The 27,708-nt window shown below is 53.5% G+C and overlaps 1 protein-coding gene across 6 annotated transcripts; it reads right to left on the bottom strand.

The window, feature by feature from the left end:
- Positions 1 to 6,050: 6,050 nt before the first annotated feature.
- MOB3A (MOB kinase activator 3A) lies at positions 6,051 to 27,391 on the bottom strand. 6 transcript variants are annotated; one of them, XM_064469335.1, is made up of 4 exons: positions 27,299 to 27,391; positions 10,213 to 10,768; positions 8,166 to 8,368; positions 6,051 to 7,474 (listed from the first exon to the last, which is right to left on the bottom strand). In XM_064469335.1, exons 2-4 carry the CDS (start codon positions 10,628 to 10,630, stop codon positions 7,445 to 7,447), a joined length of 651 nt encoding a protein of 216 aa, XP_064325405.1. In that variant the 5' UTR covers positions 10,631 to 10,768; positions 27,299 to 27,391; the 3' UTR covers positions 6,051 to 7,444. The 6 variants fall into 6 exon arrangements, with proteins under 6 accessions (XP_064325405.1, XP_064325404.1, XP_064325408.1 ...); XM_064469334.1 differs by having other exon boundaries at positions 27,318 to 27,391; XM_064469338.1 differs by lacking the exon at positions 27,299 to 27,391 and adding an exon at positions 15,483 to 15,789.
- Positions 27,392 to 27,708: the final 317 nt, after the last annotated feature.

Genomic DNA, 27,708 nt, shown 5'->3' with positions numbered 1-27,708 from the left:
GCTCAGTGCACCTGTTCCACACTCATTGCCCGCTCCCTGCGCCCTCCTGGCCTCTCTGCACGCTTGCACCACGCTCACTGCACACTCTCTGTGCGCCACCTCCCACACTGTATCCCACCTGTGAAAGGCCCAGGAGGTGTTGGGGTGATGCTGGCACCTTTCAAACCGGGGCCGGGGGTGGCAGGAGGCAGTGATGTGCGAGGGACGGCTTCCTCCAGCTGCGGGGCCATGGGTGAGGCTTGCAGCCAGGTAGAGAGAGCATTGGGTCTCAGGCTGCCGGGAGCAGAGTGTGAGCGCCCAGTGCCGTTTGGCTGGGGGGCTCCAGCCAGTGCAGAGCACTGGGACACATTCCCCTTCCCTGCACTCCCCTTCCCTGCACTCCCCCCTACAGCATCGGCCGCCAGCACCCTGTGGACGGGCACCTGCATGGGGCCAGACGCGGCACGGCAGCTGGGCGTGCACCAAAGCACATGCATGTGTGTGTGAGGGCAAAGCAGGAGGCCGCAGAGCGTCGCCCCACGTGGTGTTTGCACGCACATGCGTGTGCAGCCGGCACATGTGTGCACACACACGCACGCAGGTGTGGCCTCTCCAGGTGCATCACTGTGGAGCCGTGCAGTCGCCTGAGGGCCGGCTTGCACATGCACACATGCATATACATACATGTGCACACGCACACATGAGCATGCCAGCGCCATCCCACATGTTGTTTTTTTGCCTGCACAGGCGTTTCTCCCAGTGTGTCGCCCATGTTTCCCTACCAGAGCTCTCCCCCTCTCCCACACAGCTTGGTGGATGCAGGGACCTCAACCCCAGCTGCTTTCCTCCGGGCCTACCCTGCGCGCGTGTGTTCCGGGGTCCAAAGCGGGGGGTCCTGTGCTGCAGCCCTTGCAAATCTGGGGCTGCAGCTGGTCCCCGCCTCAGCCAGCTCTGGCTACGGGGGCACATGTGCCCCCTGCAAATCCATGGGCAGTGGAAGGAGCCACAGCAGCGCCTGGCGAGAGCAGGCTTTGACAGCTTACAGCCTGAGCTCACAGTGCAGGGCATCTGATTTTTTTTCAGGGGAACATGAATTTTAATGAATTTGATGCCACTCGCCTGCTCGGTGGGTGCTGAGCCCTCCCCAGCCCTCCTTCCTCCTCCTGATGATCACATCCAGCATCCCGGGGGTTGCAAAGCTGAGGCCAGCGGCAGCAACCCCGCCATGCCCCATTTTTTTGCTGGCATCCACAAGCAGCAGAACACTCCTGGGGTGGATGTGCCCCCACGGCATCACCTGTCCCTGTGCGCTTTGGTGCGACCTGCGGGTCGGCAGAGCCCCACACACCGAGACCGGCCAAGGAAAAACAGGAAAGTGAGTGGGGCCGTGACAGAAGGCATCTATTGTTGGTGTGAAGAGCAGAGGGAGCCTGAGTCGGACTGGAGGCCATCGCAGCCACCCTGCCTGCCTGCTGCCCCTCTGGTGGGCAGCACAGCCTGCCCCGAAAGCCGTGCACAGCTGCCCCATTCCCCATGGGATGTGGGTCAGCCCTGCCGCGGGCAGGAGCAGTGGGAAGGCGGCCACTGGTGGGCTTCCCCCTCCCCTGCTCTGCTGCTCCAGTTTGGAAGGGAAAAAAATAAAATAAAACCTTTTTTTCTTGTGCTATTTCCGCGGCACAAGGAGGCCCCAGCTTGCCTCTCCTGGAAGCAGGAGGATTTGGAGCCTTGGATCTGTTTCAAATGAAAATTCTTGCAAAAACCTGGAATTTCCTGCCAGGCAGAAACCCAGAGGTTTGACTCTCCTGGCACTGGTTCTGCTGCTGGGAAGGGACAGGAGGGACGCAGGGGACATGCACATGTCCAAGGCGCACGCGGGCATACGGCTGTGCTGGCTCGCACACCAGTGGGTCTCCCAGCTTCCTTCCTCACCCCAGCACAGCTGGGGGAATTTGGGCAGTTCCCACAGGGCCTGGGCAGGTCTGACCCTCCAACCCACTCCCTGCTGCAGGGGCAGGACACCAGGGCTCCAGTGCACCCCCAAGTCCCAGTGTTTGCGCCCCACAGCCGCTGGGGGTTTTCCCCAGGGATGTGACCCTAGTCCCTCTGCTCCCCATCTGCTGTGGGGAAGGGGCTGGGGCGAACCCCGCTTGGGTTTCCCAGCTCCTGCTTTGCACCCATATTTTGGGGCTGCCCACCCCCTATGCCCAGGGACCCCCATGGTGGGACATGGCCACAGGCCAAGGAGGGGTGGCCACGCACAGAGCGGGGAAGGTGGTGCTGTGCCTCAGTTTCCCCAGCCGGAGGAGGTGCTGTGAGGTTAAGGAGCAGCCGTAACCCACAGCCAAAGCAGCCAGGCAGCACGGCCCTGAGGGAGGGCACAAATATGTGCCAGGCTGGTTTTACTGCAAAAAAGCCTTCGAGCAGAGATGCCAGCCCAGTGGGGAGCATCCCCCATCCTCCAGCATCCCTGCAGGGACACAGCCAGCCCTGGCTCCACCGCCCTGTGCTGGCCAAAACCCAGGGGACGAGGAGATGGAGGGGCTGGGCTGGGACTCAGCACAGGCATCTGCGGGAAAGACAGACTGAGTCACCGCGGGGAGGGAAACCCCAGCAGCCTGTGAAATAAGGAGCAGGAGCTCTGGGAGCTGTGGTTTTGGGGTGTTTGGGGTGAAGGGCAGGGTGGGGGTTAGCAGCGTGCTGCAGTGGGGGTCCTGCCTTGGTTGCTGGTGGCAGATGGGAGAAACATTTCCATGTGGCTTTTAAACACCCTGGTCTCTTTTTGCCCTTCTCCATCCTCCAGTTTCCCCAGGAAGGGGTGAAACCTGCAGGAGCAGCCCTGACCCGCTACAGACAGGTCGCTGTGGGGTGGCCCAGGGAGCTGGGGGACACGGTGGGAGGGGAGGTGCAGGCTGGCACATTGCACAGTTTCCCAGAAGGAGCTAAGAAAGTCCCAAACCACCAAAAAAATTACCCCCTGCTCCCTTGAAAGGGCACTGAAGCTGCAGGGGGGGCCCTGCACCCCCGTGCTGGAAGATGCTGGGTGTCAGCAGCTGCGTCCCAGCAGCCTCTTGGGTTTGCAGGGAGGGTTGTTCACCAGGAGCAAAAATGAATCTGAGGCCCTTTTTTTAAGGTGCTGCTGGCAAAGCACTGGGTAAGCCATGGCGGCGAGGGATTGTCCCCTCCTGCAGGGACAGCACTGGCACAGAGCAGCAGGTGCCCTCCGGTATCACCCGCGAGCTGTGGGGAGGGGATACGTGCTCCCCGCTCCGGTGCTTTTGCAGAAGGCCTGCCAGGTCCTGCCCATGCTCCTGGCGTGGGGCTGGGGAGCTGCTGGCCACTGGCCTGGCCATGCTGTACCAGGGAGAGGGGAGTGTGCCACGCCAGTGGCCATTCCCTTGTCCCAGGAACGGCTGCCACCTCCTCCATGGAGCCCCAGAGCCCAAAACCAGAGGGGAGCAAACCCACGGCCCTGTTCCCCCTGTCTGGGAGGAGGCAGGTGGCAGGTCAGGGCTGGGGGGCTGCCAGGACTCTGCAGGGTCCCCTCCAGGGAGGGAATGTGGCCCCAGAGGCATCAGCTGTCTGGGGAAGGAAAAAAAAAAGCACATTTCAGAGCACTTGGAAAGCTGCTGGCTGCCTGCCAGGACGAGGGACAGAGGAGCAGGCGGCCACGGGGCTGCCAAGGTCTGGGGGAGCTGAGCATGATGGCAGAGCTGCTCAGGGACATGTCCTGTGCCACCCTGTGCCTGTTTCCCCAACCCCAAAGGCGCAAGGGGGGATAAGTGGAGGACGAGGCAGCACCTCCAGGGGATGGGATATGCAGCCCATGGCCCCTCCGGAGGGGTGGTTCCTGCCACGGCTCTCTGGCGCTGGTGCAGCCAGGGCACAGTGCCCCCGGCACTGGTGAGCAGCACCTGGGCTGAGCCGCTCTGACTGGAGGGGCAGGGCAGGGGAAAGGACATGCTTATGTTACAGCAAAGCCCCAGCAATGCTCCGAGCAGGATCTGCTGCTCGAGGAGGCAGCGTTGGCTGGGGACATCCCCATCCTCAGCCGGCAGGTACATGGGTCCTGCATAGACCCCACAGACATTTTGTGGCTGAAGCCAGGCAGCTGCAGCTGCTGTAGGAGACCCCCAGACCCTGCTCTCCTGTGGCTGGTTTCTGAGGGCTTGTGCAATTGCTGCATCTACTCCCCAGCTTCGGAAAACAGTGGTCAATTTTAAACAAACCCTAATGGGAACCAAGGTCCTAAAGCCCCTGAGCTCCTTGACATTCGAGGGCTGGAGGAACCCAGCAGGGAGAGGGCGCAGGGTGAGTGACCGTTTCCTTGCGACACCACACTGAGCCAAAGAAAAGTATTTCCCTTCGAACATACAGCCATGGCAGAGTGCCCTGCAGCCTGCGCCCGCTCCAGCTCCAGGGCAGGCGCCATCTGTGTTTTTTGGGAAGGGGTCAGCTCTGCAGAGGGGAGGCTGCTGGAGCCCTGGGCACATCACCTGCTCAACCCAGGCAGCCTGGCCCTGCAACGCAGGAGAGCTGCAAATTTGTTCTCCTCTGGGCTCTCACCAAAGCCTTCGTGACACCTCGGCCTGCATACTCCAGTGGCACCCAGGGAGACGAGCGATTAAATTACCAACAGGTCCAGGTGACAGCTAAACCCGTTCCGCCAGGCTGGGCTCAGCTCTAGGCACTCGCTGCAGCCCGCTCGCCTGCAGACTTCAACTCACTTGCAATGAGGCAGCTGCGGCTCATGGGCGAGCAAACACAAGGCCCCTGCATGCAGAGGTGAAAGCAAGGTGCTGCCTGGGCAGTGGAGGGGAAAAGGCGGAGGCAGTAGAAAAAGGCTGAGCCCTGGCTGTGGAGGCTCTGCAAACCTGTCTGGGCAACATCCCGCACTGCCACATGCTGTGGAGGATGGGCTCAGCTGCAGCAGCACCTCCGGGCCCTGGCAGCTCTCCCCCCTGAAGGTGCTTTTTCTCCTCCTCCTCCCTTGGCTAGGCTGGTCTTGCATGGAAGCGGCCAGATCTTTCCCCCTCAAAAAGGAAGTGCAGGGGAAGGCAGCGCCCTGCGGCACCGTGAGTGAGAGCCGGACGGGTGCTGCACGCCCCCAGACACGGCGCTCACGGCATCCGAGGGTGGTGTGAAAGGGAAAGCAGGTGAAAAGCCACAGAAGCTGACCTGGCACTGCTCAGAACCCGCTCGCAGCCCCAGCACTCGGGTCCCCACGGGTTTGTGCCCTTCCCTGCTTGTGCACAGGATCTGGCCTTGCTCCTGGGGCTGGGGGGTTGCTGCAGCCTCTCCCAAGCAGTGGTGGGTGTCAGCTCCAAGGGAGGCTCTGGCTGCAGCACCATAGGGCCACTCTGCACCTTCCAGCAGCACCTGGCTGGGGCAAGACACAGTTCCAGCTGAGCTGCACCAAGGAAAATCCATAGAGGGCCCAGAGGGGGCTTGGGATGGCCCAGCACCTCTGTTGGGCAGGGGGCCTGCAGCAGCCATGCGAGGAGAGTGGGCAGGACCTGGAGCCACAGGCTGGGCACGGCCAGCTCTGATACTGCCAGGAGCTGCGGTTACTCCCCACTCTGCCAGGAAAATAACCCGTGGACCATGAATGCAGAGCCCTGGCCAATCCAGCCCATCAGCCTCATGGCTATGCTCACAGCTCCTTTCAGTAGCAGCAAAGAGCCCATCAGCAAGCTGGTGAGCTTGAATTCACCTCTCCTGCCCACATCCACCCGAGTTTTAGAGCTGGGAGAAACAGCCCTTGGGTACAGGGACATTGCAGAGACAAGTCAGGGCAAACCCAGCCTGCTGGTTGAGCTCCAGCACCCGCCCAGCTCTGCCCCACAGCCCTGGGAACAAGCGCGGGGCTCGGAGCAGCCCAGACCCAGCACCGCAAGAGCAGGAGGAATCAAACCTTGGGGCAGCAGAGCCAGAAGCACACACCCAAGAGCTGTAGCAACAGTAGGAAGCAGCTCTCCAGCGCACCTCCCAAGGAGTCCAAACACATCATGTTTGTTTTGCTGATAGAAAGCCTCTGACAAATGTGTAATCATGAGACATTTAGCAATCAGAGCTTGCTATGTAAATACGACATAATTTATTGGTTCCATTTCAGAGAACTATAGTGGTATTTGTATGAGTGTCCTAACGATAGCACAAGAAATGAGAGTCACGTATGTACAGAGATTCCAGGACACAAAAACTTTGTAAGGAAGAAGTGGTTAGTGGTGCAGTTTGGTCACTGTTCATAGAAACATTTTTTCTTACTGTAAACCCTGCTCCCCCACTCCCCCCCAGATCCTAGGTAGACCTACCTACCTACCTCGGGGGCACTGCAAAGCTCCCGTCACGCAGCGGAGCTGCTTGTGCAAGCAGCAGGCAAGGCTGGCGGTCTCTGGCTGAACACCAGAGACCTCGGTTATGAGCTGCGTGCAGCTGAACAGGGACGTGCTACTCGGGAAGGGGGAGAAGGCTCCATACCCTAATGGGAAGCAGCAAATGGTCCCCACCCAGCCAGGACGTGAGGTGGAGGGCAAGCAGCCCAGTTGCTTCTCGGCAGGGTCAGCATACCACAGGGAGATGGGGAAGTGCAGGGGTTTGAGAAGAATTCCCCACGCCTGTCCCAGTGCCTTCCCTCGTCTCGTTCCCAGGAGGCACAGGTCTGCTTGGCTTAACGCTGCCAGTGTGGATCCCCGTCCCCCGTGGGGGACGGCATGCCCAGAGCTGCAGCTGGGCTGGGCAAGGGGAGAAGCTCAGCTCGGGGCTGCTGGTAACAGGCAAGAGCAGATTCACCACAGCAGTGCTCGAGCACAGACTCCATGAGCAGGGGCAGCGCTGGTCTAGCCACCAAAGAAACCCAAGTCCAACTTCTTTCAGAGGGAAAGCAGGGAGGGCCAAGCCTTGGGGAGAGGATGCCAAGCGGAGGGTGAGCACAAAAGCAGCTCTGTCCAAAAACTGGACTCACAGCCAGTAGAAGAGGTGCTGGAATGAAACAGCACCCTGGGGGATCCACGTACACCAGCATTTCTTCCCCAATCCTCACGTAACCTCCCTTCACGGGTAGGGAATGGGTGTCTGGAGGGAAGTACCGCTTCCATGGCAGCGCCAGCTACATGACATGGCTCTATCTGAAGCATGTGACTCGGCTTGCTTGGTGCCGCTGCAGTGAGGGGACAGGGAAGAGGCAGTACAGGGTGGCTCTTCCCCCCTCAAAGACTGAGCATTTCCACCAAGCAGCCTGAAATATTTTCTTTTTCTTAATAGAAATTACTATTAAAAACTAGTTTACCTAGAGCATCTTTAAAAAAATATTCCTGCAATATCACAGTTTTACATTGAAACTCATTAAAAATATATAGATTTCTTTAACAAAATGTCTCTGTTCTCCCCTTGAGTCATGTCTCCAATACAGGAGTGGGACTTGGAGTCCTTGGAAGAGATGCTGAGGTGGGAGCAGGAAGGTCTGATCTCAGTGGCACATCCGGGAGGTCATTTCCTTCTGTCAAAGGGACAGAAAAGACGAGGGACCATGAATGAAGATCCAGATTGCCAGGTGAGTGTGTGGATGAAAAAAACCTCACCTTTGTTTAGTCGTAAATACCCTTCTCAGGCACGCAGTGACACTGCTACTAAGAGCTCCAGTTTGGGCAGGTCCCTGTTCCCCCCACCACTCCCAGTCCCAGGCACGGGCAGGACACCCTCCCACTGCCCAGTGGCTCTGCAGGTCTTCTCTGTTCCTTATCACCACCTCCTAGCTCCAACTGGTCACATTCTCCATCCTCCAAGCTCCTTGTGAAGGCGGTGGTATTGCCCTTGCCTTCCAGCATGGGAAGTAAGCACAGGGAGGGGGTTTTAGCCATGCACATCCTGGACGGCCGACAGGGCCGGGCTCGTGCAGTGCGCACAAACAAGGCAAGCCAGCTGCTGGAAACGCAAGGAAGCTGCTGGAGAACAAGTCAACTTCCCTCAACTGATGCCCAAATGACCCTGGCTCAGCTGTGCCGGCACGTCCTGACTCCCAGTTTCCTGATAGTCAAACTGCAAGGCCAACTGATGTCCTGAATTTGGGCAACCAGTTTTGAGAAGGTACCAGAGACCTCTGTGACTCCTCCACACCCAGCCCAGCCCTTCTGCACTGGCTGCAGACCCTGACGGACCAATGTGTACCCTGAGCCTAGGCAGACACTCACCAGTGGTTCCAGCTCCTTGGTGTCTATGAGATTGAACTCTTTCACAAAGTAGTAAAAGTGCTTGTAGCAGGTGTTCACGTGGGCTTCCGACCCCATCTGGGTGATCCTGTCGAAATGGTGGATGTAGACATGGACAAAGACCCGGAAGAGCCTGGAGAGAATTTTCTTCACCACCGGGAGGAAGTTCTTGGGGAAGGGAGTACCTGGGAGGGAAGACACAATCATGAAATGCTTTCAGTGAAGTTAAAACTGGTTCCTTGGGCTAAAATACATTGATAAGATAGAGACAAAAGGGCTTCCTGTCCCTGGCAATTTCCAGTTCCCCTATCCTTTTTCCTTTCCATTTGGATGAGATTTTTTTTCAAAGCACAGATTTCTTAAGTGCCAGAGTGCTGCACGCCATTGACCGCTGCTAGTGACTGAAAGCAAGAGACCAGCCTCGGAGCTTCCCAGCAGCTGTTTCAGTCTGACAGAGCTTTCTTCTACTCCCATTTGGCATGTCTATACACACAGTGCAAAATACTAGGTACGACCAAGCAACTTCCCAGAAGAAAGAGTCAGTGCTGTTAATGCCCCAAAGTTACCTCTTATTTCGATATGTCTTTAGCTCTTTGGTTAAAAATTAAAGACGTTAGGTCCTCTTTAAAGGCATCTGTTCTTTAGGATTTGTTTAGCTGGGGCCCTGCAGCAGAGCGGTCTGGCCAACCAGCCATCTCAGTAGAATATTACAGTTTAAACTTCACACAGATCATTTCTGGAGGAACGAGGATTAGTTAAACCCTTTCAGTGCTCTGCAAGAACTGCAGCACTTCAGTCAGCATTAAGGGTAAGGAATCTGGTAAAAGCTGAGCGGAAAAAAACAATAACAATAAACTCGCCTCCCCTCCTCCAACCCTCCTGCTGTCGGAAACTTGTCTTGCCTCCCCGAACAGAACAAACACCCTGCTTGTAGTCCCCAGAGAGTCTTGCAGAAGAGCCCTAACTAAGGGCACACAGCAGCCATTTGGGCGACAGGAGGAACGGGTGGGGAGGATTTCAGTGTTTCAGCTGTCTGAAGAACGGGCTGTTTATGGCCCTGCTCCCTGCCTCTGCCTGCTCAACACCAGGTTTAAGCAGCATTTTGGCACGGGTGGAGGAGCCCTGTGGGTGCTCATGTGGGCAGAGGCAGCAGATGTGTCCCATACAGGGGCCAGCTGTGTCCCATCAGCGCTTCGATGGATAAACTCTGGGGCAGGAGGGAGGGTGCTCTGCTGCATCTTGTCTTTTTCGTCCGAGAAAATGGGAGCTCTGAATGGGATCAATCATATTTACCTAATGCTTTAGATACTGAATTCTCACATCTTATTCAGCACAAAATACACACAAAACCCAACAGTCTTTGTCCCAAAGCCAGTACACGAAGCTGTGTTTGGATATGCAGATTTAGGTGTCTCAGGCCAAATTCCCACTTCCATCACCCTGGCAATAGATGAAACACCTCCCCTCCCTCCTTGCACATGTCAGCATCCCACCCAGCTGCAACAAACAGCCAAGTGCACGCCAGGAAGCACTGAGCTAGAAAGGGCAGAGTCAGCTAACACCAGCCTGTAATAACGAAGAGGCTAATTACGGAAACGTGGCCACCATCACCAGGCTGACGCAGAGCATGCACCCAAGCTAGCAATCAGCAATAAAAGAGCTGTCCTTCAGGAGACCACGTCCAGCATGAACTACTTGAGAGTCATGTCAGAGACTGACTTTTCTAAGAGCAGCCTCATGTTTTCGCTGCCGAGGCTCAGCCTGGCTTTCCTCGAGGTAACCACGACTCCAAATGGGATTTGGTAGAGCTCTGGGTATTTTAGCACTCCAGAAGAGCTCTGAAGTTTCTCAGGTGCTCGGAACAGCTTACTCCACTGCCAGCCTCTGAGCAGCACAAAAGGAAATAGCTCTGCTGCAAGGGTGACCTGAGCAACAGCATCTCCTGGAACAGAAACAGGACCCGAGGGCTCAAAGGAGAAGGCTCTGCACCAGCCTCCCTCCCCACAGCCGCAGCTGGAACTGAACTCACCAACATTAGTGGGAAAGATGTCCTCGTTGTTGATCTGTACCTCAATCCAGTCCATCAGGAGGGTCATGTACTGGGGAGCAGACAGGGCCGTGGGTTTTCGGTACTTGTGCTCATCCTGCCATCGGTACTCGTACTTGGGTCCCCCCGACATGACGGGGCAGGACTGCTCTGTGCAATAGTCACTGATGGTGCCGTAGATCAGGTTGATGCGGTTGAAGAAGTCCACCACGTGCACAGCCACCCAGTCATTCTGCTCCTCTCCCGGTGGCAGCTGGACGGCAACTTTCAAGTCCAGGCCAGCGTTGAGTGAGGCTTGAGCCTTCTTGTGCAGCTCAAACCGCTGAGTCCCCGGCTCAAACTTGCGCTTGGGCCGGAAGGTTTTGTCTTTATTGAACACTTGCTTTAAAGCATGGGACATTTTTCTTCTCTTCTTCTTTCTTTTCCAGGTCTGTAGCGATGACAGCTGGAGACGCAGCACTGCTGGGCCACTTCCCAGGGCAGGGCTGGGGTGACTCTGATCTTCACAGAAGCCTCCCTCTGCTCATCTGGTCCTGATCTGCAAGGCAGCACAGAAGGGCAACGATTAGGAGCAGCTCTCTCAACAGGAAACCTTGTCTAAATCCCGTAGGAAGAGATCTGGGATACCATCTGTGCCCTTGCCCCAGGTCTGAGAAGGGGGGGGGAAGCCAACGCCAGGTTTCTTTCCTCCCCCTTCTCTTCACAGCCCAGCTTGCAGCAGAGCAGTGGCTCGGCTGTTGGAGGTGACCTGGGCTGAACAAAGAGTCACCCCTTCAAGGTCTCCCTCCACGCTCAGCATGGGATCAAGGCACCAGCCCCATGGGGAAGAGGTGGAGATGGCTGCCATTCACCGCACTGAGAGAGCCAAACCCCACAGAAACAAGGAGAAACAAGAATCACCACCTATTTGGCTCCAATACACCAGACAGTTAAGAAGGGTAAAACAAGCTGGGTTTTATCTGGGTCAGATTTTTTGCCTGCGCTTCCCCACCTCTTTGAAAACAAGCCTACTGAAAAGGTAAGGTTATGACAACCTACAGTGAAGTTCAGATCTGTTGCCAGACGTACGCCAACAAAACAGCTGTTTGAGCAGGAGCCGTGCGCTGCCGTCGCACTGAAGACAGGACACGAAAGGGTGGAGGGGAACAAGAAGAAGAAGTCGCAGCTCAGGCACCCAGAAAGAGAACATCCTGAAATAACACCAGCTCTAAGAGCAGCCACAGCCTCTTCTGCAGGTGCAGATAGACCATAAACATATTTTTCATTTCAGCTTAGCTCACTTCAAGTTGAAGGCTGGATGAAAGCTGGAAGATGAGGGAAAGCTTGCCTTCCTCTTCCAGTCTGTGGAAAAGAATTAGCTTCAAGAGGGTGAGACACAAGTTAAGATCTGAAAGGATGCTGACGAGAAGCGTAGCTCTGTTTATCTGTAGCTAATTATACCTCCTTTGTTCCCACATCCATCCCCTCATATAATTTGTGTCAAGCTGCTCTTTGATGGAAGCTCAAGGCAGAAAGCTGCGCGTACCAAAAATATTATTTTACATGTGCTGGACAGAGAAATAAATGAAGTAACAGATATTAAGTGAAGCTGATGCCTTATGGAATCTGGCAAATAAGAGTTTCCATAATTTTATAAACAAGCAAACAAACAAATCCCTTTCACCAAGCAGAAACATATGAGATTTCTATGAAGCCATAGTGTTGTTCAAATAGATAAATCATATCCTCAAATGTTGGCAAGAAAATCCCAAGTTCAAGGTCAAGACTACCTTTACTGCAATTCAGCCCATCTCTACAGATGCTGCATAGTGCTAATCAGCATTTCTTCCCTGGAGAAAGATTAAAAAGATTTAAACCAAGGCCTCTTGTTTTCTTATTTAATTACAACAAGGAAGAAAACCCAAACCACTTCAGTTCGTCCTACTAAGAACAGGCCCGACATTTCCTAGTGCTGCTTTTCCTGCGGGAACGGGCTCAGTAACCTCCTCTGTGCAGGAGCAGGGAGATCCAAACTCCTGTTGCAACAGGGGCCACAACACGCGCTGGGAGAAACTGAAAGAGCATTTTAATGTGGTTCAGCGAGGCCCACCCCGGGCTGCAAGTAAATTTACTCAACACACAGTTTCGCTGCACACAGCACTGCCAGAACAGCTGCTGTGAACCCGTAAGCTACCATGTCAGCGTCAAAAAAAGAAAAGAAGAAGAAACCCCCCAGAAAACATGTCCTTAGGAGGTGTTTGATCAGCCCACAGACATGGTTAGAGGAAGTAGCGAATGGCGCAGAGGGACATCTGAGCACGAGGCAGCAGCTTTGGTTACCGAGAGCTGTGTCACAGCCTCACCACATCCTGTGGCAAAAGACCAAGGCGACCCAGCGGGGCGGAAGCACCAGGGGACTGTGCCCACCCCACCACAGTGCCACGTCCGGAGCAGCGGCAGGACCAGCCTCCAAATAATGAGCAATGTGGACTGCAGGTGCTGAGTCTGCAGCTACTTCCAGCAGGAAATCAGTCCCAGAGAAGTGCTTGCACGAAATTATTTCCTTACACTGGAGATGGAGAAAGAAATGTCCTTTAAAACAAAAAAGCCATAAAGAAGCACAAGCATCACCCTCCATACAGCTCTGCGGAGGACTGGCAGCATCCTTGGGGCAGTACGACTCTGCTCCCACCTAGTTTCTGTAAGATCTGTCTGATTGCGGTGACCAGACTTGCATCTGTGCTGGCCCGAGACTGCAGCCAGGCACCCTCCCTTCTGCTGGACAAGGATGTGTTTCTCGAGCAGGGGTCAGGCTGTGGCTGCAGGGCCCTACACAGAGATGAGGATGGGCAAAACCGCAGAGTGAGAAAAAAACATCCCCTGGGCTTGGCCACGCACAGCAAGAAGCAGACACTGACCATTTTCCAGAAGAAATTGTCGTTTGAGAAGGGCGGAGAGACTTTTAATGCGGCTTATTTGGTATAGAGGCAGTACCTGTCCTGCAAACAACTTCCTCTTCCTACGGAGAGATCATTCATGAGAACTGAGGAGCTTGACACAGCAGCAGTCGTGTCTCAGACAATTCAGCATCTGTCTGAAGGCATTAGCAAAATGAGTAGCTAAGACTTCAAGCAGATGCAGCCTATTTAATTACGGTCTTTGACTGCAACTAAGCTAAAAGAAAGATTTAGCTCTAGGGGAAAAGAAAAAAAAAAGGCACAGAGACCAAAAGCATCCCTGACATTGCTTGAAGATGATATCACATGTACAACCCCTACTTCCACAGGCAGGAGCCACAGCTCAGGCAGCACTAAGGCACTGCCTTTGCACAGAAGAGAAAGGAAAGGTTAGGAAAAATTAGGATATGGGACATGCAAAGCACCTGAATGGTATTTACAAGCTTCAAAGATGAGGAAAAAAAAATCCCCCACAAACAACCCTGCAGTACATTTTGTTTACTCCTCCCTTCCAGCCAGCCAAGACTACAGCACGTCACGGGTGCTCCGAGAGGACCTTGGCCATCCCCTCCCAGATCACACAACCGCCGCAGAAAGCCCCGCGCCGTGGCAGGCTGTCCAGAGCACAAGCAAACCTCCACCTCCTCTGCTATTCCCAAGGACACTGGAGGAGTGGCTCTGCATTATGCTGGTTAAGGAGGAGACTTGCCCAGCGCCTTGCCCAGCGAGGGGTGTTGAGGCCTGGCCCTCCCTTCCCAAAAGCTCCTTTTCTCCCCTCTGGAGCTCTCACAGCTCCAGTCCTAATGCTGATTTCTGCTGGTAGCAGTCCAGGGCAGGGCTGCGTGTATCGCTCTGCCGTTCCTCATCCCTCACCGGGATGGCAGATCATGCTGTGCTGCCTTACCTTAAAACCAGGCTCTGGGTAGAGGAAGCCCAGGAGGTCGCTTCCCTGGCTCTTGGTTACTTTCACACGCAGCTCAGAGAGGATATGAAAAAAGGAAAGACAGTCACCTCCTCCAAAAGACCTGGAAACTGCCTTCCCTTGCAAGCCTGCCACAGCCATCCTCAGGCTTTCCAGGTTCGAGCAGCATTCCCGCTGGATCCTGCCCTCCCCACAGAGGCAGAATGGCCTGAAATCCTCTTCCAGGAGTCCCATGACTGCTCCGTCAGCGCCTGCCCCAGCAACACCCAGTGCTCCCCTCTGCCACTAACACTGCGCAGGGGTTTAACAACAGCCAGGGGGGGGAAAAAAAGCAAGCCAGCACGTCAGCAAGCTCCTACCTGCATTTCTAGCCTCAGCAGATTACTCTTGCAATCACTCAGCCTGTCTCTGCAACTTCTACGGGCGCTTGTAGGCACTGAGGCAAAGAGCTTCCTTCTCCAAAAGGGAGGGGGGAAAAAAAAAGGTCCCGTTTCATGCGCAGCTGCAATCCGAAGGCTCCCGCAGGCTGGGGAGGGGTCAGACATGCGGCCACTTCCCTCCCAGTGACCCCAGCGCCGGGGCGGCTCACATCCTGCTGCCTCACTGGTAGGAAAGCCCTTAAGCAAACCCCAGTGAGCAATGCATTTCTCAAAATCATTGATTTCTCTAGTTTCCTTTTAGGGAAGGCATGCTGCTGTCCTGCGAGATGATACCAATATGGTATTGCTGCTCAGCATTCACACCCAGTCCAGCCAAAAGCTCCTTCTGTGGCTGCTGATAATCGCAGCCCTTCAGTGATGAGCCTGTGCCAGTCACCCCGACGACTCCCCGGAAGGGAGAGGGGAGCAATGAACCCCCGCCTTCCCCCCGAGCAGTCTTCAGTGTCCTCACTCACCGCTAATGCTGTTGCTCAGGCCAGAGTTTCCAATACCGGATACAAACACTCATGCCAGTTTGATAAAGCAGCCACAATACATCAGCTGCATCAAGCGCTTCAAGTAAAAACTGAATTTACAGAGCATGCCCAAGAAGCGAAGTGGCTTCAAAATTGGCAATTTATACAAAAAAGCAAAGACGGACACACACGCACATTTTTTCCATCACTCCCCCCCACCTTCACAAATACCTTCCCGCAGCCATTCTGTACTAGCTCAGTTTCTCGGTACGAGATGATCCTGGTTTCCTACAGTCAAAGGAAAGATTTTAATATGGAAAGCAAAGATCAGACCAATTATGGCAAGCCGGGCTGGATGGGCACTAATGACAGCCAGTTTCTGCGCCTCGAGCCGGCGTGGTAACAAACAAGACAGCTCTCCTTCATGGGATGAGGTTTTTTGGCTGCTCTTTTGAATTGTTTTATGAAATGAGAAAGAAAGGTTTGTCCCCGCACTTACCTTGGCCGGGGCAGGGCACAGCGAGGAGCGCGTGGGGCAGAGGAGGAGGGCTGAGCGCGGCTGCGGCAGGCGCGCCTGGCCATTCATAATCCCGACGAGACGGCACTTCCACGTCATCCAGCTTCCTGTCTGGCACCGAGGCCGGCCTCCTGGCCCACGGAGCTGCCAATGTTTTCCCAAAAGCTAATTGTTCCCCTCTACAAGCTGGGTTGTGGTGTTTGTCTTTTCTCCCACACAATCGCTCCACGCTGCCACACGAGGGGAGCTGACATTACTCTCAACATCGCCTTCCCTCCTCCATGCCTGCTCCTGGCAGCAGAAGCTGCTCTGAAGCTAAAGGAGAGGGAGCAGAGAGTGGATCAGGCCCAGCTGCACCTACAGCCCCAGGCTGGGCAAGACGCGAGCAGCGAGTTTGCTCTGCTGCTCTGCAGGACAACATCCACATTTTTCTTTTGGAAACTGCTTTAGTAGCAGCCTTCGCAACAAACTGAACAGCGCCAGTCAAAAACGCACATTTCAAACATTGAATTCCCAAGGTTCAGGCAAACAAAGAGGCCTTTATATTTCACCACAAAGTCTGTTTTAAGAAAGTCCTGCTGGTCACCAGCCACCCCCCACCCCCCGCAATTTAAATCTGCTGCACAATTTGGAAATTCCCAAGTAAGAAAGTGTACAGACCCGGGCACTTCCCAAGAGGCTTGCTGAGTAGCAGGCCAGTCTCTTTACACGCCTCTAAGCCATGCAAAACGCAGAGCCTGCATCACAGCACACATAAGAAAAGGAAACAAGGAAACAGCATAATAAAAGACCAAAAGTCGTTATACTGGGCTTTAATTGGTATCTTCTTTTTCCCCTGAAAGGCTATGCATTCAGACTAATTTTAAAGTCAATTAGTTTATACAATAAAGGGAAAAGCCCTGTTAAATTAAACCATAGCTGGGTGAGGAGAAGACCCAGGTGCAAGCGCAGCAGCTCTGGCAGAGCCTGTCAGGCAGCTGCAGCCCCGCGCCACATGGGAACACTGCTGCATGGAGTGGAAAGCCCAGGTCATCGAGCAGCAAGAGGCACTTCTCGACCATCATGAGCAGGACGGATGAGCAGGCAGTTTATTGCTTAATTCTGAGCTCAGGATTTAGCTCCAGATCATGCAGCGGAGGGACGTTATGGGTTTTGTGTGACAGAGCTTGCACCAGAAGCGGACACTGATGGGAGGCAGGTAAGGGAATGAGCATGGATGGGGGCTGGATAATCCCTTATGGCAGGGGAGCGGGAAGGCTGGCTCACCTTCACACTCTGCACGTGCGAAGACTGAATTTCCACCATGGGTTGCCCCCCTCAGCCTTCCAGGTATCATCCCCACAGCCACGGAGGGGGGAAAAGCCACACGAGAAAGTAACTTTTGCCATCCCTCCTACTTTCTCTTCCCCAAAAGGGGGAGGACAGAAAGCAAATGCTGCAATTGAAAAATCTTCATTTGAAAGCCTAGAAGCGACTGCAGGGTAGCAGGAACAGCTGTCAGAGCCCTGAGCATTACTTAGGGCCAGTTTTCTTGCCTCTTACGTGACGTCTGCATCTATTGCAATGTCAGAGCTGCAGCTCTTTCGGAAGGTTTCCACAGATCGCGCCAGGCTGACGGCTGCATGTGGAGGCAGAGCTAATCCGCTGCAGGCTTTGCAGATGCTGCGTTAAGCTGACAAGCTGGGTCATGACTCCAGGAGACAGGTTAACTGCACAGACAAATATTTCTAGGATAAACCACAGGCAGTGGGTGGCTGACGGCATGCTAAGAGCAGCTCTCTCTTTTCAAGGTCTGAGGGCCCATATTTTGCAGCCTGTTCCTTCAGGAAGAGCTTTTGCTGTCCTCCAGCCTGGCTTTGTCCCCACTGGAGGACCCATAAGGGGTGGCATGATATTCACCGAGTCCAAGCTGCAAGCTACATGTTTCTTACTGCTTTTGCAGGACATTCTTGTCCTCACTGAACAGGGATATTTTTGAACCAACAGCAGTTTCATCTACTCTAACTTTGGGATCTGCCCCAGCCCATGTAAAAAGTAACACCAGTTTGGAGCAAAATTTTGCCTTAGGCTGGTAAAATGACTACAGCAAGAGGCACTATTTTATTTTCATAGAATGACTAAGGTTGGAAAAGACCTCTAAGACCATCAAGTCCAGCCATCAACCCAGCACCCCCAGGCCTCCTAAACCATGCCCTGAAATGCCACATCTGCACATTTTTTTGAACGCCCCCAGGGATGGTGACTCCCCCACCTCTCTGGGCAGCCTCTTCCAATGCCTGACTCACTCTTGCAGTGAAGACATTTTCTCTAATATCCAATCTAAACCTCCCCTGATGCAGCTTGAGGCCATTTCTTCTCATCCTGTCACTGGTGACTTGGGAGAAGAGACCAAACCCCACCTCACTACAGCCCCTCTCAGGCAGTTGCAGAGAGCGATAAGGCCTCCCCTCAGCCGAAAGCAGATACCCATGAGGCTTGCTCTTCCCCTCCACGAGGAGATATGGCAGTAACCCAACACATTAGCATGTCTCCAGGCAAGGAATAAGCCCACTGATGTGGAGCTAGAGATCACCTCAAGACTAACCACATCAAAAGATGTGCTGGTTTTGGCTGAGAAGGGGTTAATTCTCCTCACTGTGGGGGGGCGGCTGCCTTTCCAGCTTCCCGCGCTCTGCCGCGGGGCGGGGGGGGGGGCTGGGAGGGGCGGGGCCATGGTGGGGGCGGCTGGCCCCGACTGGCCAATGGCAGGTTCATGCCATACCACGTGACACCGTGACCAGTATATTAAGGGGGGGGCAGGTGGCAGCTCAGGAGCATCGCGGTGTCAGGTCGGCGGGTGGTGTTCGTTCCCCTCCCTTCCCCTCCCTTCCCCTCCCCCCCCCCCCCCCCCCCCCCCCCCCCCCGGGGCTTTGCGCCTCTCGTTGTTCTCCTTTACATTGCATTTATGTTGTTGTTTCTTCTAATTTTAATTATTAAACTGTTCTTATCCCAACCCGCGAGCGTTACCCTTCTGATTCTCTCCCCCATCTACCGGTGGGGGAGTGAGCGAGCGGCTGTGTGGGGCTGAGCTGCCGCTAAACCATGACAGTCTTTGTGGCGCCCAACGTGGGGCTCAAGGGTTGGAGATAACAACAGCTGCTGGTCACAGCACCATGTTGTCCTTTTTGCAGTTGGTGTTAAAGATTGGTGTTGGTTTGTAGACTCTGCTGTGTTCTGCTGTGATTAGTAATGTTTTGCCTACAAGATTTGTTATACAAACACTGGTTTTCAGCTTTATCTGGTATTTGGGGTTTTTGCTGAAACTGTTACTGTACTTTGGATGCCACCTTGTTGAGGCAATTAGCAATTATACCTCCTCCTAATGTAACCAGAGCGATAGAATTAACCAACCATGGATGTTGCTATACTCATTGTACAGCCCTATCCAACTGGACATTAAGCCTGGGGACATGGAGTATGCCAATCAGTGTATCTGTTGATCTGTATTTTAGTCCCTAGGTAATCATTGATGTGAACGAAACAATAGACAACGTGCTCCTGTCAGAAAAGGATGACAAAGTGTGGTTTCGTGTAGCGGACTGAGAAAACTGGCCAGGGCTGCCAAGATTAAGAGCCAAGTAGGTAAAAGGTAATTCCGGCAGGGGGAGATCGCGACCCCCGACTCACGGACCACCGACCCAAGTAATACCACCTACTCAAAAGGGAACAATGGAGGAGGACAACTGAGTCTGTGCAGTAATTTACATATGGAACGAGCAAGTTTGTACCAATCAGTAGAAAGGACAATAATGAATATGTATGAATATGTAATTTTTTGATCTATAAATCGTATGGGAAAGGTGTGTAAGGTATGCGCGTTAGGAGGAGCGATCCCCCGTGCATCCGGCGCCGTGAATAAAGAATGCCTGCTCTTTAATACTAAATTGGTGATAAAGAGTTGTTTCTGATTTTACTGTGTTTTTTGGTAACACTCTGAGAGATTTTATATGGAGGAAATACAGAATGGTACCTTTGCTACTTTGTTCTATGATGTCTCTGCCTCTATTACAACAACCTTTTTGTATCTTGAACATCCTTGGGTGGTTAAGGTGCACTTATTGTTAGTTTTTGGGCATGTTGTTTTGGTTTTGACTAAGCAACTCAAGAATATCACCCAGAAATCTGCCCCGAGGCTTGATAGTTACGAGTGCAGGGCATGTGGGATAGCATGGGCAAATCCCTAGGGCAGTGGGCACCCCCAGTGTTTTGGAGTTTCACCCCCGAACAAGTGCAGAATCCGAAAAAACTAGTAGAATATTTGGAGAAAGTGTGTTGTTACGCTGGGAACTCCAGAGAGACACAGATCACTGCAACATGCTGGGGCCTGGCCCATGCATACCGAGCCCTGCTCAACAGTATTCAGTGCCCCCAGGGGGAAGAGAAGGTCTCTGGATTGAAATGCAAAGTGACTGGCACTGTAGTCACTCCAGCCCTGACAACAGGCACTGCAGCCACTCAAACCCCCACAACAAGTACCGGAGCTGGCTCAGAAAATAAACCCGTACCAGTATCAGTTGCCCCCATACACAAGATGAAATATTAGAAATGGATGTCAACTCGTTTAGAACGGGATGATGAAAAAGCAGGACTGTCACGGGGAGAGGAGGAAGAAGTCATAAATGAAATAGACACCACCCGATCCCTGTCCTTGAGTGAGTTGCGAGATATGCAAAAAGATTTCAGCTGTCCTTCAGGTGAGCACATTGTGACCTGGCTGCTCCGATGCTGGGATAATGGGGCCAGTAGCCTGGAACTAGAGGGAAAAGAAGCCAAACAACTGGGATCCCTTTCTGGGGAAGGGGGCATTGACAAAGCAATTGGGGAGAAAAACCACAAGCCCTCAGCCTCTGGAGGCGACTCCTGTCTGGAGTGAAGGAAAGGTGTCCCTTTAAAGAAGATGTCACATATCGCCCAGGAAAATGGACAACTATGGAGAAAGGCATCCAGTATCTAAGGGAATTAGCTGTGCTTGAGGTGATTTATGGTGACCTGGATGATCAACGGTCATCCAAAGATCCAGATGAAGCCGAGTGCACACGACCCATGTGGCGGAAGTTTGTACGGAGCGCACCATCTTCGCATGCAAACTCATTGGCAGTGATGTCCTGGAAAGATGACGAGACACCAACGGTGGCGGAGGTGATTGATAGACTCTGGGATTACGAAACAAATCTCTCTTCCTCGCTCATCTCTGCTGTGGAGAAACTATCCCAAGAGGTCCAGCAACTCAAAGAAGATATGTCCTGCTCCCCACCTCGACAGAGTAGTGTCTCAGCTGTTAGGAATAAGCATCCTTTGGCCCAAAGGAGGGGATACACACTACGGGCCACCCTATGGTTCTGCCTGCGTGACCACGGAGAGGACATGAGGAGGTAGGATGGCAAGCCTACCTCGACCCTACAGGCATGAGTGCATGAACTGCAAGGAAGAACAGTCACTCAGGGAGGCTCTTCCAGGAAAGCTGCTGCTCCAGTTTCCAGTGAGCAGGTCCCCAGACAGAGGAGTAGAAGCGCAGATTTTATTTCTAAGTGTAATAGAGGGACTCCTGATTCACGTTTACAGGAAGTGAGTTGTGACTGCCATGATCAGGACTAGAGGGGCCCTGCCTCCAGCCGGGTGGAGGAAAGGGATAACCGGGCTTACTGGACTGTGTGGATCCGATGGCCTGGCACGTCCGACCCACAGGAGTATAAAGCTTTAGTGGACACCGGCGCACAGTGCACCTTAATGCCATCAAACTATATAGGGGCAGAACCCATCAGCATTGCTGGAGTGACAGGGGGATCCCAAGAGCTAACTGTATTGGAGGCCGAAGTGAGCCTCACTGGGAATGAGTGGCAAAAGCACCCCATTGTGACTGGCCCCGAGGCTCCGTGCATCCTTGGCATAGACTGCCTCAGGAGAGGGAATTTCAAGGACCCAAAAGGGTACAGGTGGGCTTTTGGTGTAGCTGCCTTGGAGGCGGAGGAAACTAAACAGCTGTCTACCTTGCCTGGTCTCTCAAAGGACCCTTCTGTTGTGGGGTTGCTGAAGGTCAAGGAACAACAGGTGCCAATCGCCACCACAACAGTGCACTGGCGGCAATATCGCACCAACAGAGACTCTCTGATCCCCATCCATGAGCTCATTCACCAACTGAGGAGCCAAGGAGTCATCAGTAAGACCCACTCACCCTTTAACAGTCCCATATGGCCAGTGCGGAAGTCTAATGGAGAGTGGAGGCTCACAGTAGACTATCGTGGCCTGAACGAAGTCACTCCACCGTTGAGTGCTGCTATGCCAGACATGCTAGAACTTCAATACGAACTGGAGTCCAAGGCAGCCAAGCGGTATGCCACAACTGATATCGCTAATGCATTCTTCTCAATCCCTCTGGCAGCAGAGTGCAGGCCACAGTTTGCTTTCACATGGAGGGGCGTCCAGTACACCTGGAATCGACTGCCCCAGGGGTGGAAACACAGTCCTACCATTTGCCATGGACTGATTCAGACTGTACTGGAACAGGGAGAAGCTCCCGAACACCTTCAATACATTGATGACATCATTGTGTGGGGCAACACAGCGGGAGAAGTTTTTGAGAAAGGAGAGAAAATAGTCCAAATCCTTCTGAAGGCTGGTTTTGCCATAAAACCAAGTAAGGTGAAGGGACCCGCGCAAGAGATCCAGTTCTTCGGAATCAAATGGCAAGATGGACGTCGTCAGATCCCAATGGATGTGATCAACAAAATAGCAGCCATGTCTCCACCAACTAGCAAAAAGGAAACACAAGCTTTGTTGGGCATCATGGGTTTTTGGAGAATGCATATTCCCAATTACAGTCTGATCGTAAGCCCTCTCTATCAAGTGACCCGGAAGAAGAATGATTTCAAATGGGGCCCTGAGCAACGACAAGCCTTTGAACAGATTAAACGAGAAATAGTTCATGCAGTAGCTCTTGGGCCAGTCCGGGCAGGACAAGATGTAAAACATGTGCTCTACACCGCAGCCGGGGAGAATGGCCCTACCTGGAGCCTCTGGCAGAAAGCACATGGGGAGAACCGGGGTCGACCCCTAGGGTTTTGGAGTCGGGGATACAGCGGGTCTGAAGCCCGCTATACTCCAACTGAAGAAGAGATATTGGCAGCATATGAAGGGGTTCAAGCTGCTTCAGAAGTGGTTAGTGCTGAGGCACAGTTGCTCCTGGCACCCCGACTGCCAGTGCTGGGCTGAATGTTCAAAGGAAACATCCCCTCTACACACCATGCAACTGATGCTACGTGGAGTAAATGGGTTGCACTGATCACCCAGCGGGCTCAAGTAGGAAACCCCAGTCGCCCAGGAATCTTGGAAGTGATTATGGACTGGCCGGAAGGCCAAGATTTTGGATTATCACCAGAGGAGGGGGTGACACGTGCTGAAGAAGCCCCACTCTATAACAAACTGTCAGAAGATGAGAAGCAGTATGCCCTGTTCACTGATGGGTCCTGTCGCCTTGTGGGAAAGCACTGGACATGGAAGGCGGCTGTATGGACTCCTACACGACAAGTAGCAGAAACTGCTGAAGGAGAAGGTGAATCGAGCCAGTTTGCAGAGGTAAAGGCCATCCAGCTGGCCTTAGACATTGCTGAACGGGAAGAGTGGCCAGTGCTCTGTCTCTATACTGACTCCTGGATGGTGGCAAATGCCCTGTGGGGCTGGCTGCAGCAGTGGAAGCAAAGCAACTGGCAGCGCAGAGGCAAACCCATCTGGGCTGTCACATTGTGGCAAGATATTGCTGCCCGGGTAGAGAACCTGGTTGTAAAGGTACGTCATGTGGATGCTCACGTCCCCAAGAGTCGGGCCACTGAAGAACATCGGAACAACCAGCAGGTGGATCAGGCTGCCAAGACTGAAGTGGCTGAGGTGGATCTGGACTGGCAGCATAAGGGTGAACTATTTCTAGCTCGGTGGGCCCATGACACCTCAGGCCATCAAGGGAGAGATGCAACATACAGGTGGGCTCGTGATCGAGGGGTGGACTTGACCATGGATGTTATTGCGCAGGCTATCCACGTATGTGACACATGCGCTGCAATCAAGCAAGCGAAGCGGGTAAAGCCTCTGTGGTATGGGGGACGATGGCTGAAATCTAAATATGGGGAGGCCTGGCAAATTGACTCTATCACACTCCCACAGACCCGCCAAGGCAAGTGCCATGTGCTTACAATGGTAGAAACAACGACTGGCTGGCTGGAAACATATCCTGTCCCCCACGCCACTGCCCGGAACGCTATCCTGGGTCTTGAGAAACAAGTCCTGTGGCCACATGGCACCCCAGAGAGAATTGAGTCAGACAAAGGGACTCATTTCCAAAATAGCCTCATAGACACCTGGGCCAGAGAGCACGGCATTGAGTGGGTGTATCACATCCCCTATCACGCACCAGCCTCTGGGAAAATTGAACAGTACAATGGACTGTTAGAAACTACACTGAGAGCAACGGGGGGTGGGACATTCAAGCACTGGGATACACATTTAGCAAAAGCCACGTGGTTAGTCAACACGAGGGGATCTGCCAGGCGAGCTGGCCCTGCCCAGTCAGAAATCCTACATACTGTGGAAGGGGATAGAGTCCCTGTAGTGCACACAAAAAGTATGCTGGGCAAAACAGTCTGGGTTCTTCCTGCCTCCGGCAAAGGCAAACCCATTCATGGGATGGCTTTTGCTCGAGGACCTGGGTGCACTTGGTGGGTGATGCGGGAGGATGGAGAAATCCGATGTGTGCCTCAAGGGGATTTGATTTTGGGCGAAAACAGTCAATGAACTGAATGGCACAATGCGAACTGCTATATAACATTGTGTGTCACCTCTGTGTTGTATCAATGATATCAGAGTACGAGCCTCCCAACCCATGGAAGACAGACTGTGAAACAAGCCGTGCAGCAGGGATGGAACGATGACTGACTCGGTATGCAGCAACCCAACGCCACACCATCTCTCCCACCCTGAAAGCCTGATACGGCAGATGGAGCCCAGAGTCATGGACTGGGTGAACTCAATGGACATTTTAATGGACGTCTTACAGGGAAGGTCCATGAACTAAGGGAACGATGTCTGTGTGTTATGTTAAAGGATGGGAAGGGGAGGGGTGGTGGTTGGTACGGTTGTATTGCATCATATGGGACCTGGGCATGGTGTAAATGGTATGGAATAAGGGGTGGGGAATGTGCTGGTTTTGGCTGAGAAGGGGTTAATTCTCCTCACTGTGGGGGTCGGCTACCTTTCCAGCTTCTGGTGCTCGAGCACCACAGGGCAGGGGGCTGGGAGGGGCGGGGCCATGGTGGGGGCGGCCTCTTCTCAAACTGACTCAACAACAAAGCCAAGCACCCAGGGACTTCATCCAGACTTTTCTGGAAGTAGTCAAAGCTGCCGCAGTGCAATGGATTTTTTTTTTGCACTGGCTTTGCATACTTGCAAATGTTTTATTTCCTGGACTTCACTACCTCCGTTCCTCTCCTCTGCTCCCCGGCTGCTTCACATATTCAGAGAAACGGTTGGCCCAAGAGCTGTTGACCATTTCGTCAAGAGCAGAAGAGCACTTTTAGCACAACCCCAGCTCCAGAGGGAATCAAGCAGCAGACCAAAGCAGGAGTCACAGATAACGCTGCCTCCCATGGGGCACCTGGAAAAGGGAAGATAAAGGTGCAGTCTTTATTGAAAGCATTAGCTGGATATTACGTATTTCTAAAGATAAGCTCCTAAACCTCTAGCAAAGCTGGTCGTGGATCCACTTACAGTAGCATTTATGACTCAAGTATCACAAAATACTTTCCTGCCTTTTAAGAAATTAAAACTCAGAAGTTGAACGCAATTCTTCTCCCAGATCCGAACACTGTTCGCAAGTCTGGTTAGGTTTTGCAATCTCTCTTCTCTGACCCCACACGCTTTCACTGCTGATAAGGGAAACGTTTCTGTTTTGTGTACTGTGGCCATAGAGATCCCTGGCCCATTTACAGAGAAGCACGAGTTGCAAAGCACGGCACACGTCAGTACAGTCCAGCCTCCACTACAGGACTAAATCGCACCGTTTCAGTTCAGGTGGTTCTTCACATCCCATCAGTGAAAGGGCCACATTAGAGCCAAATGTGACCAAGGAAGCATCCAGCCAACAGCTCCCGCACTCAAGGAGCACTGAAGTCATGAAGGAGGACTTTGCTTGGGATGCTGTGTATGCTTCAGGGTCCCTAAGCCCTGGCCAAGCAGGCAGGAGAGCCCGCTTCCATTTCTGACGATGGCACAGGTGAGCGCACAACCCCAAGTAACATGGCCAAAAGAGCATCCCAGATCCTGAAAGGTGAGCCAGGCGCAGGGAACCAGCTCCCTGCTCAGCACCTCATCTCAGCTCCTCAGCCTAAAACTGAGAGCACCAGTTTTTGCTACCACAGCACCAAGCTGGCATGAACTCCCAGCTCTCCTCTCCTCCCTTTCTGGGGATCTTAAAAGGTTACAAGCTTGCCCTCCTGTCCCAGTTAACTTCACAAGTACGTGACTAAGATAGAAAGTGAATGTAAGAGAGAGTGTGTAGAATCCAAGGGACGATGACAGATAAACACAGAGTTGGAGGCGAGTCTAAAGCTCACACAGGAAGCAGAGTGCAAGGACACAGCCCTGGGGACGGTGATAAACAGGTGGTTGGAGAAACTTCACATCTCCTAGCAAAAGTCCTCCCCTGCCCTGCAACTTGGCAGAGGGCTTCCAGACCAAAAAGGGATTTTAAACAAAGAAGGGATGAAAATAGAGAAAGTGTGGCTGCTCTTCAGCTCCCAGCACTAGAAGGGGGTCTTGCCTTTCACTAGCACCAGAGTCCATGACAGAGATGCTTTTTCCTAATATCTGTGCCACACGCTGGAAAACTTCAAATCCTTCCTTCCTCTCTCTCCAGAGGACTTCCCGCCCTTTCCTTTTCCCTTTTCTCACACAGGAACAGTTTTCTTTGAAGGAGTTGAGATTATTGTACTGCAGATCACAGCAGGGGCAGCTACTGCAGGATTAGCGTTCCTGTGCTCGTAGGAGGGACAGGAGAGCGAGAGCTTGCTTTCGAGCATCACAAGTTCTCCCTCATGACAGCCGAGACACAGCTCGCCACGAGCAAAGGGATTGAAAAAATGGGGAATTGCCCATTCTTCCCAGGCACTTTAGAGATTGAGGAGTTCGAACTTCAGGGCTATGCCTTTACCTACAACAGATACATCCAGTAGCGGAGCCAGAGAAGGGGGGGGGGGGGGAAGAGATGGAATCAAACCCAAGAGTATCCAAGAGTGTAACTTCACGGTTATGCCGGCAAAACCCTTACTCTCCGCGCTGGCTTTTTAGCTCGCTGTAAGATTTTTCAGCACGCTTTGCTCGCCCCGGGCCGGGGGCTGCGGGGAGCACGGGGGGCCTCGACCCCTGGGTTTCAGCGGAGACCACGGCTCGGGGAGCGCAAAGCCTCGAGGAACTCGCTTGCGATCGCCTTCCGCCCCAGGAAAAAATTATAAATAGTTACAAAAAAAAGTTTATAGATTTACAAGTCCCAGGTGAACAGGCTGCTCACTACGTCCCGCGCCCCCAGGAGTCCCCATCCTCCGGGGGGGGACACGGGGCTGGCGGGACGGCGACCCCTGGGCGGGGCTGGGCACTCGACCCGCCTCAGGAACCCCGGCCCCCGCTGGGGCCTCTTCTCCCCCGGAGACCCCCGCCAACCCTCTTCCACAGGCCCCTCCGCACCCCCTGGGACCCCCGCTCCCCCCAGCCCCCCGCACCTAGCTGATCGCAGCTCACCCGTGGCGGCGCGGAAGCGGCGCCCCTGGCGCGGCTCCGCCCCCCTCCTGCACAACTTGGAGGTCGGCGTCCGCCGGCCCTACTTCCTCTTAAAGGGGCCGCCCTCCCTCCCGCGCCTCACCGCCGGCGGCTCCTCCCGCGGGTGGGACCGGGGCGGTGGGGCGGGGCGTTGTTGTGGAGACAATTGTCTTATTTTTTATTCAATTGTATTTCATTTTACTCGATTTTATTTTATTCTAGTCTATTATTTAACTCTATCTTATTTTACTTTTTTCTTTCCCTCCTTTCTTTTACCTTATCTTTTTTCTTTTATTTTCTCTTTTTAATTTTTTTACTTTTTTATTCTACTTTATCGAATTTATTTTCTTTTATTCTAATTTATTTATTTTGA

Source organism: Phalacrocorax carbo, chromosome 19, assembly GCF_963921805.1.
Source record: "Phalacrocorax carbo chromosome 19, bPhaCar2.1, whole genome shotgun sequence".
Classification (NCBI taxonomy): domain Eukaryota; kingdom Metazoa; phylum Chordata; class Aves; order Suliformes; family Phalacrocoracidae; genus Phalacrocorax; species Phalacrocorax carbo.
This window is presented reverse-complemented; position numbering and strand designations above follow the sequence as displayed.

Excerpts from the sequence above, each read along its gene's own strand:
- MOB3A (XM_064469335.1), bottom strand. The coding sequence starts at position 10,630 with ATGTCCCATGCTTTAAAGCAAGTGTTCAATAAAGACAAAACCTTCCGG. Across the intron at positions 8,369-10,212 it reads CATCTTTCCCACTAATGTTG|GTACTCCCTTCCCCAAGAAC; the intron begins GTGAGTTCAGTT and ends CTTCCCTCCCAG. Across the intron at positions 7,475-8,165 it reads CCAAGGAGCTGGAACCACTG|AAGGAAATGACCTCCCGGAT; the intron begins GTGAGTGTCTGC and ends TCCCTTTGACAG.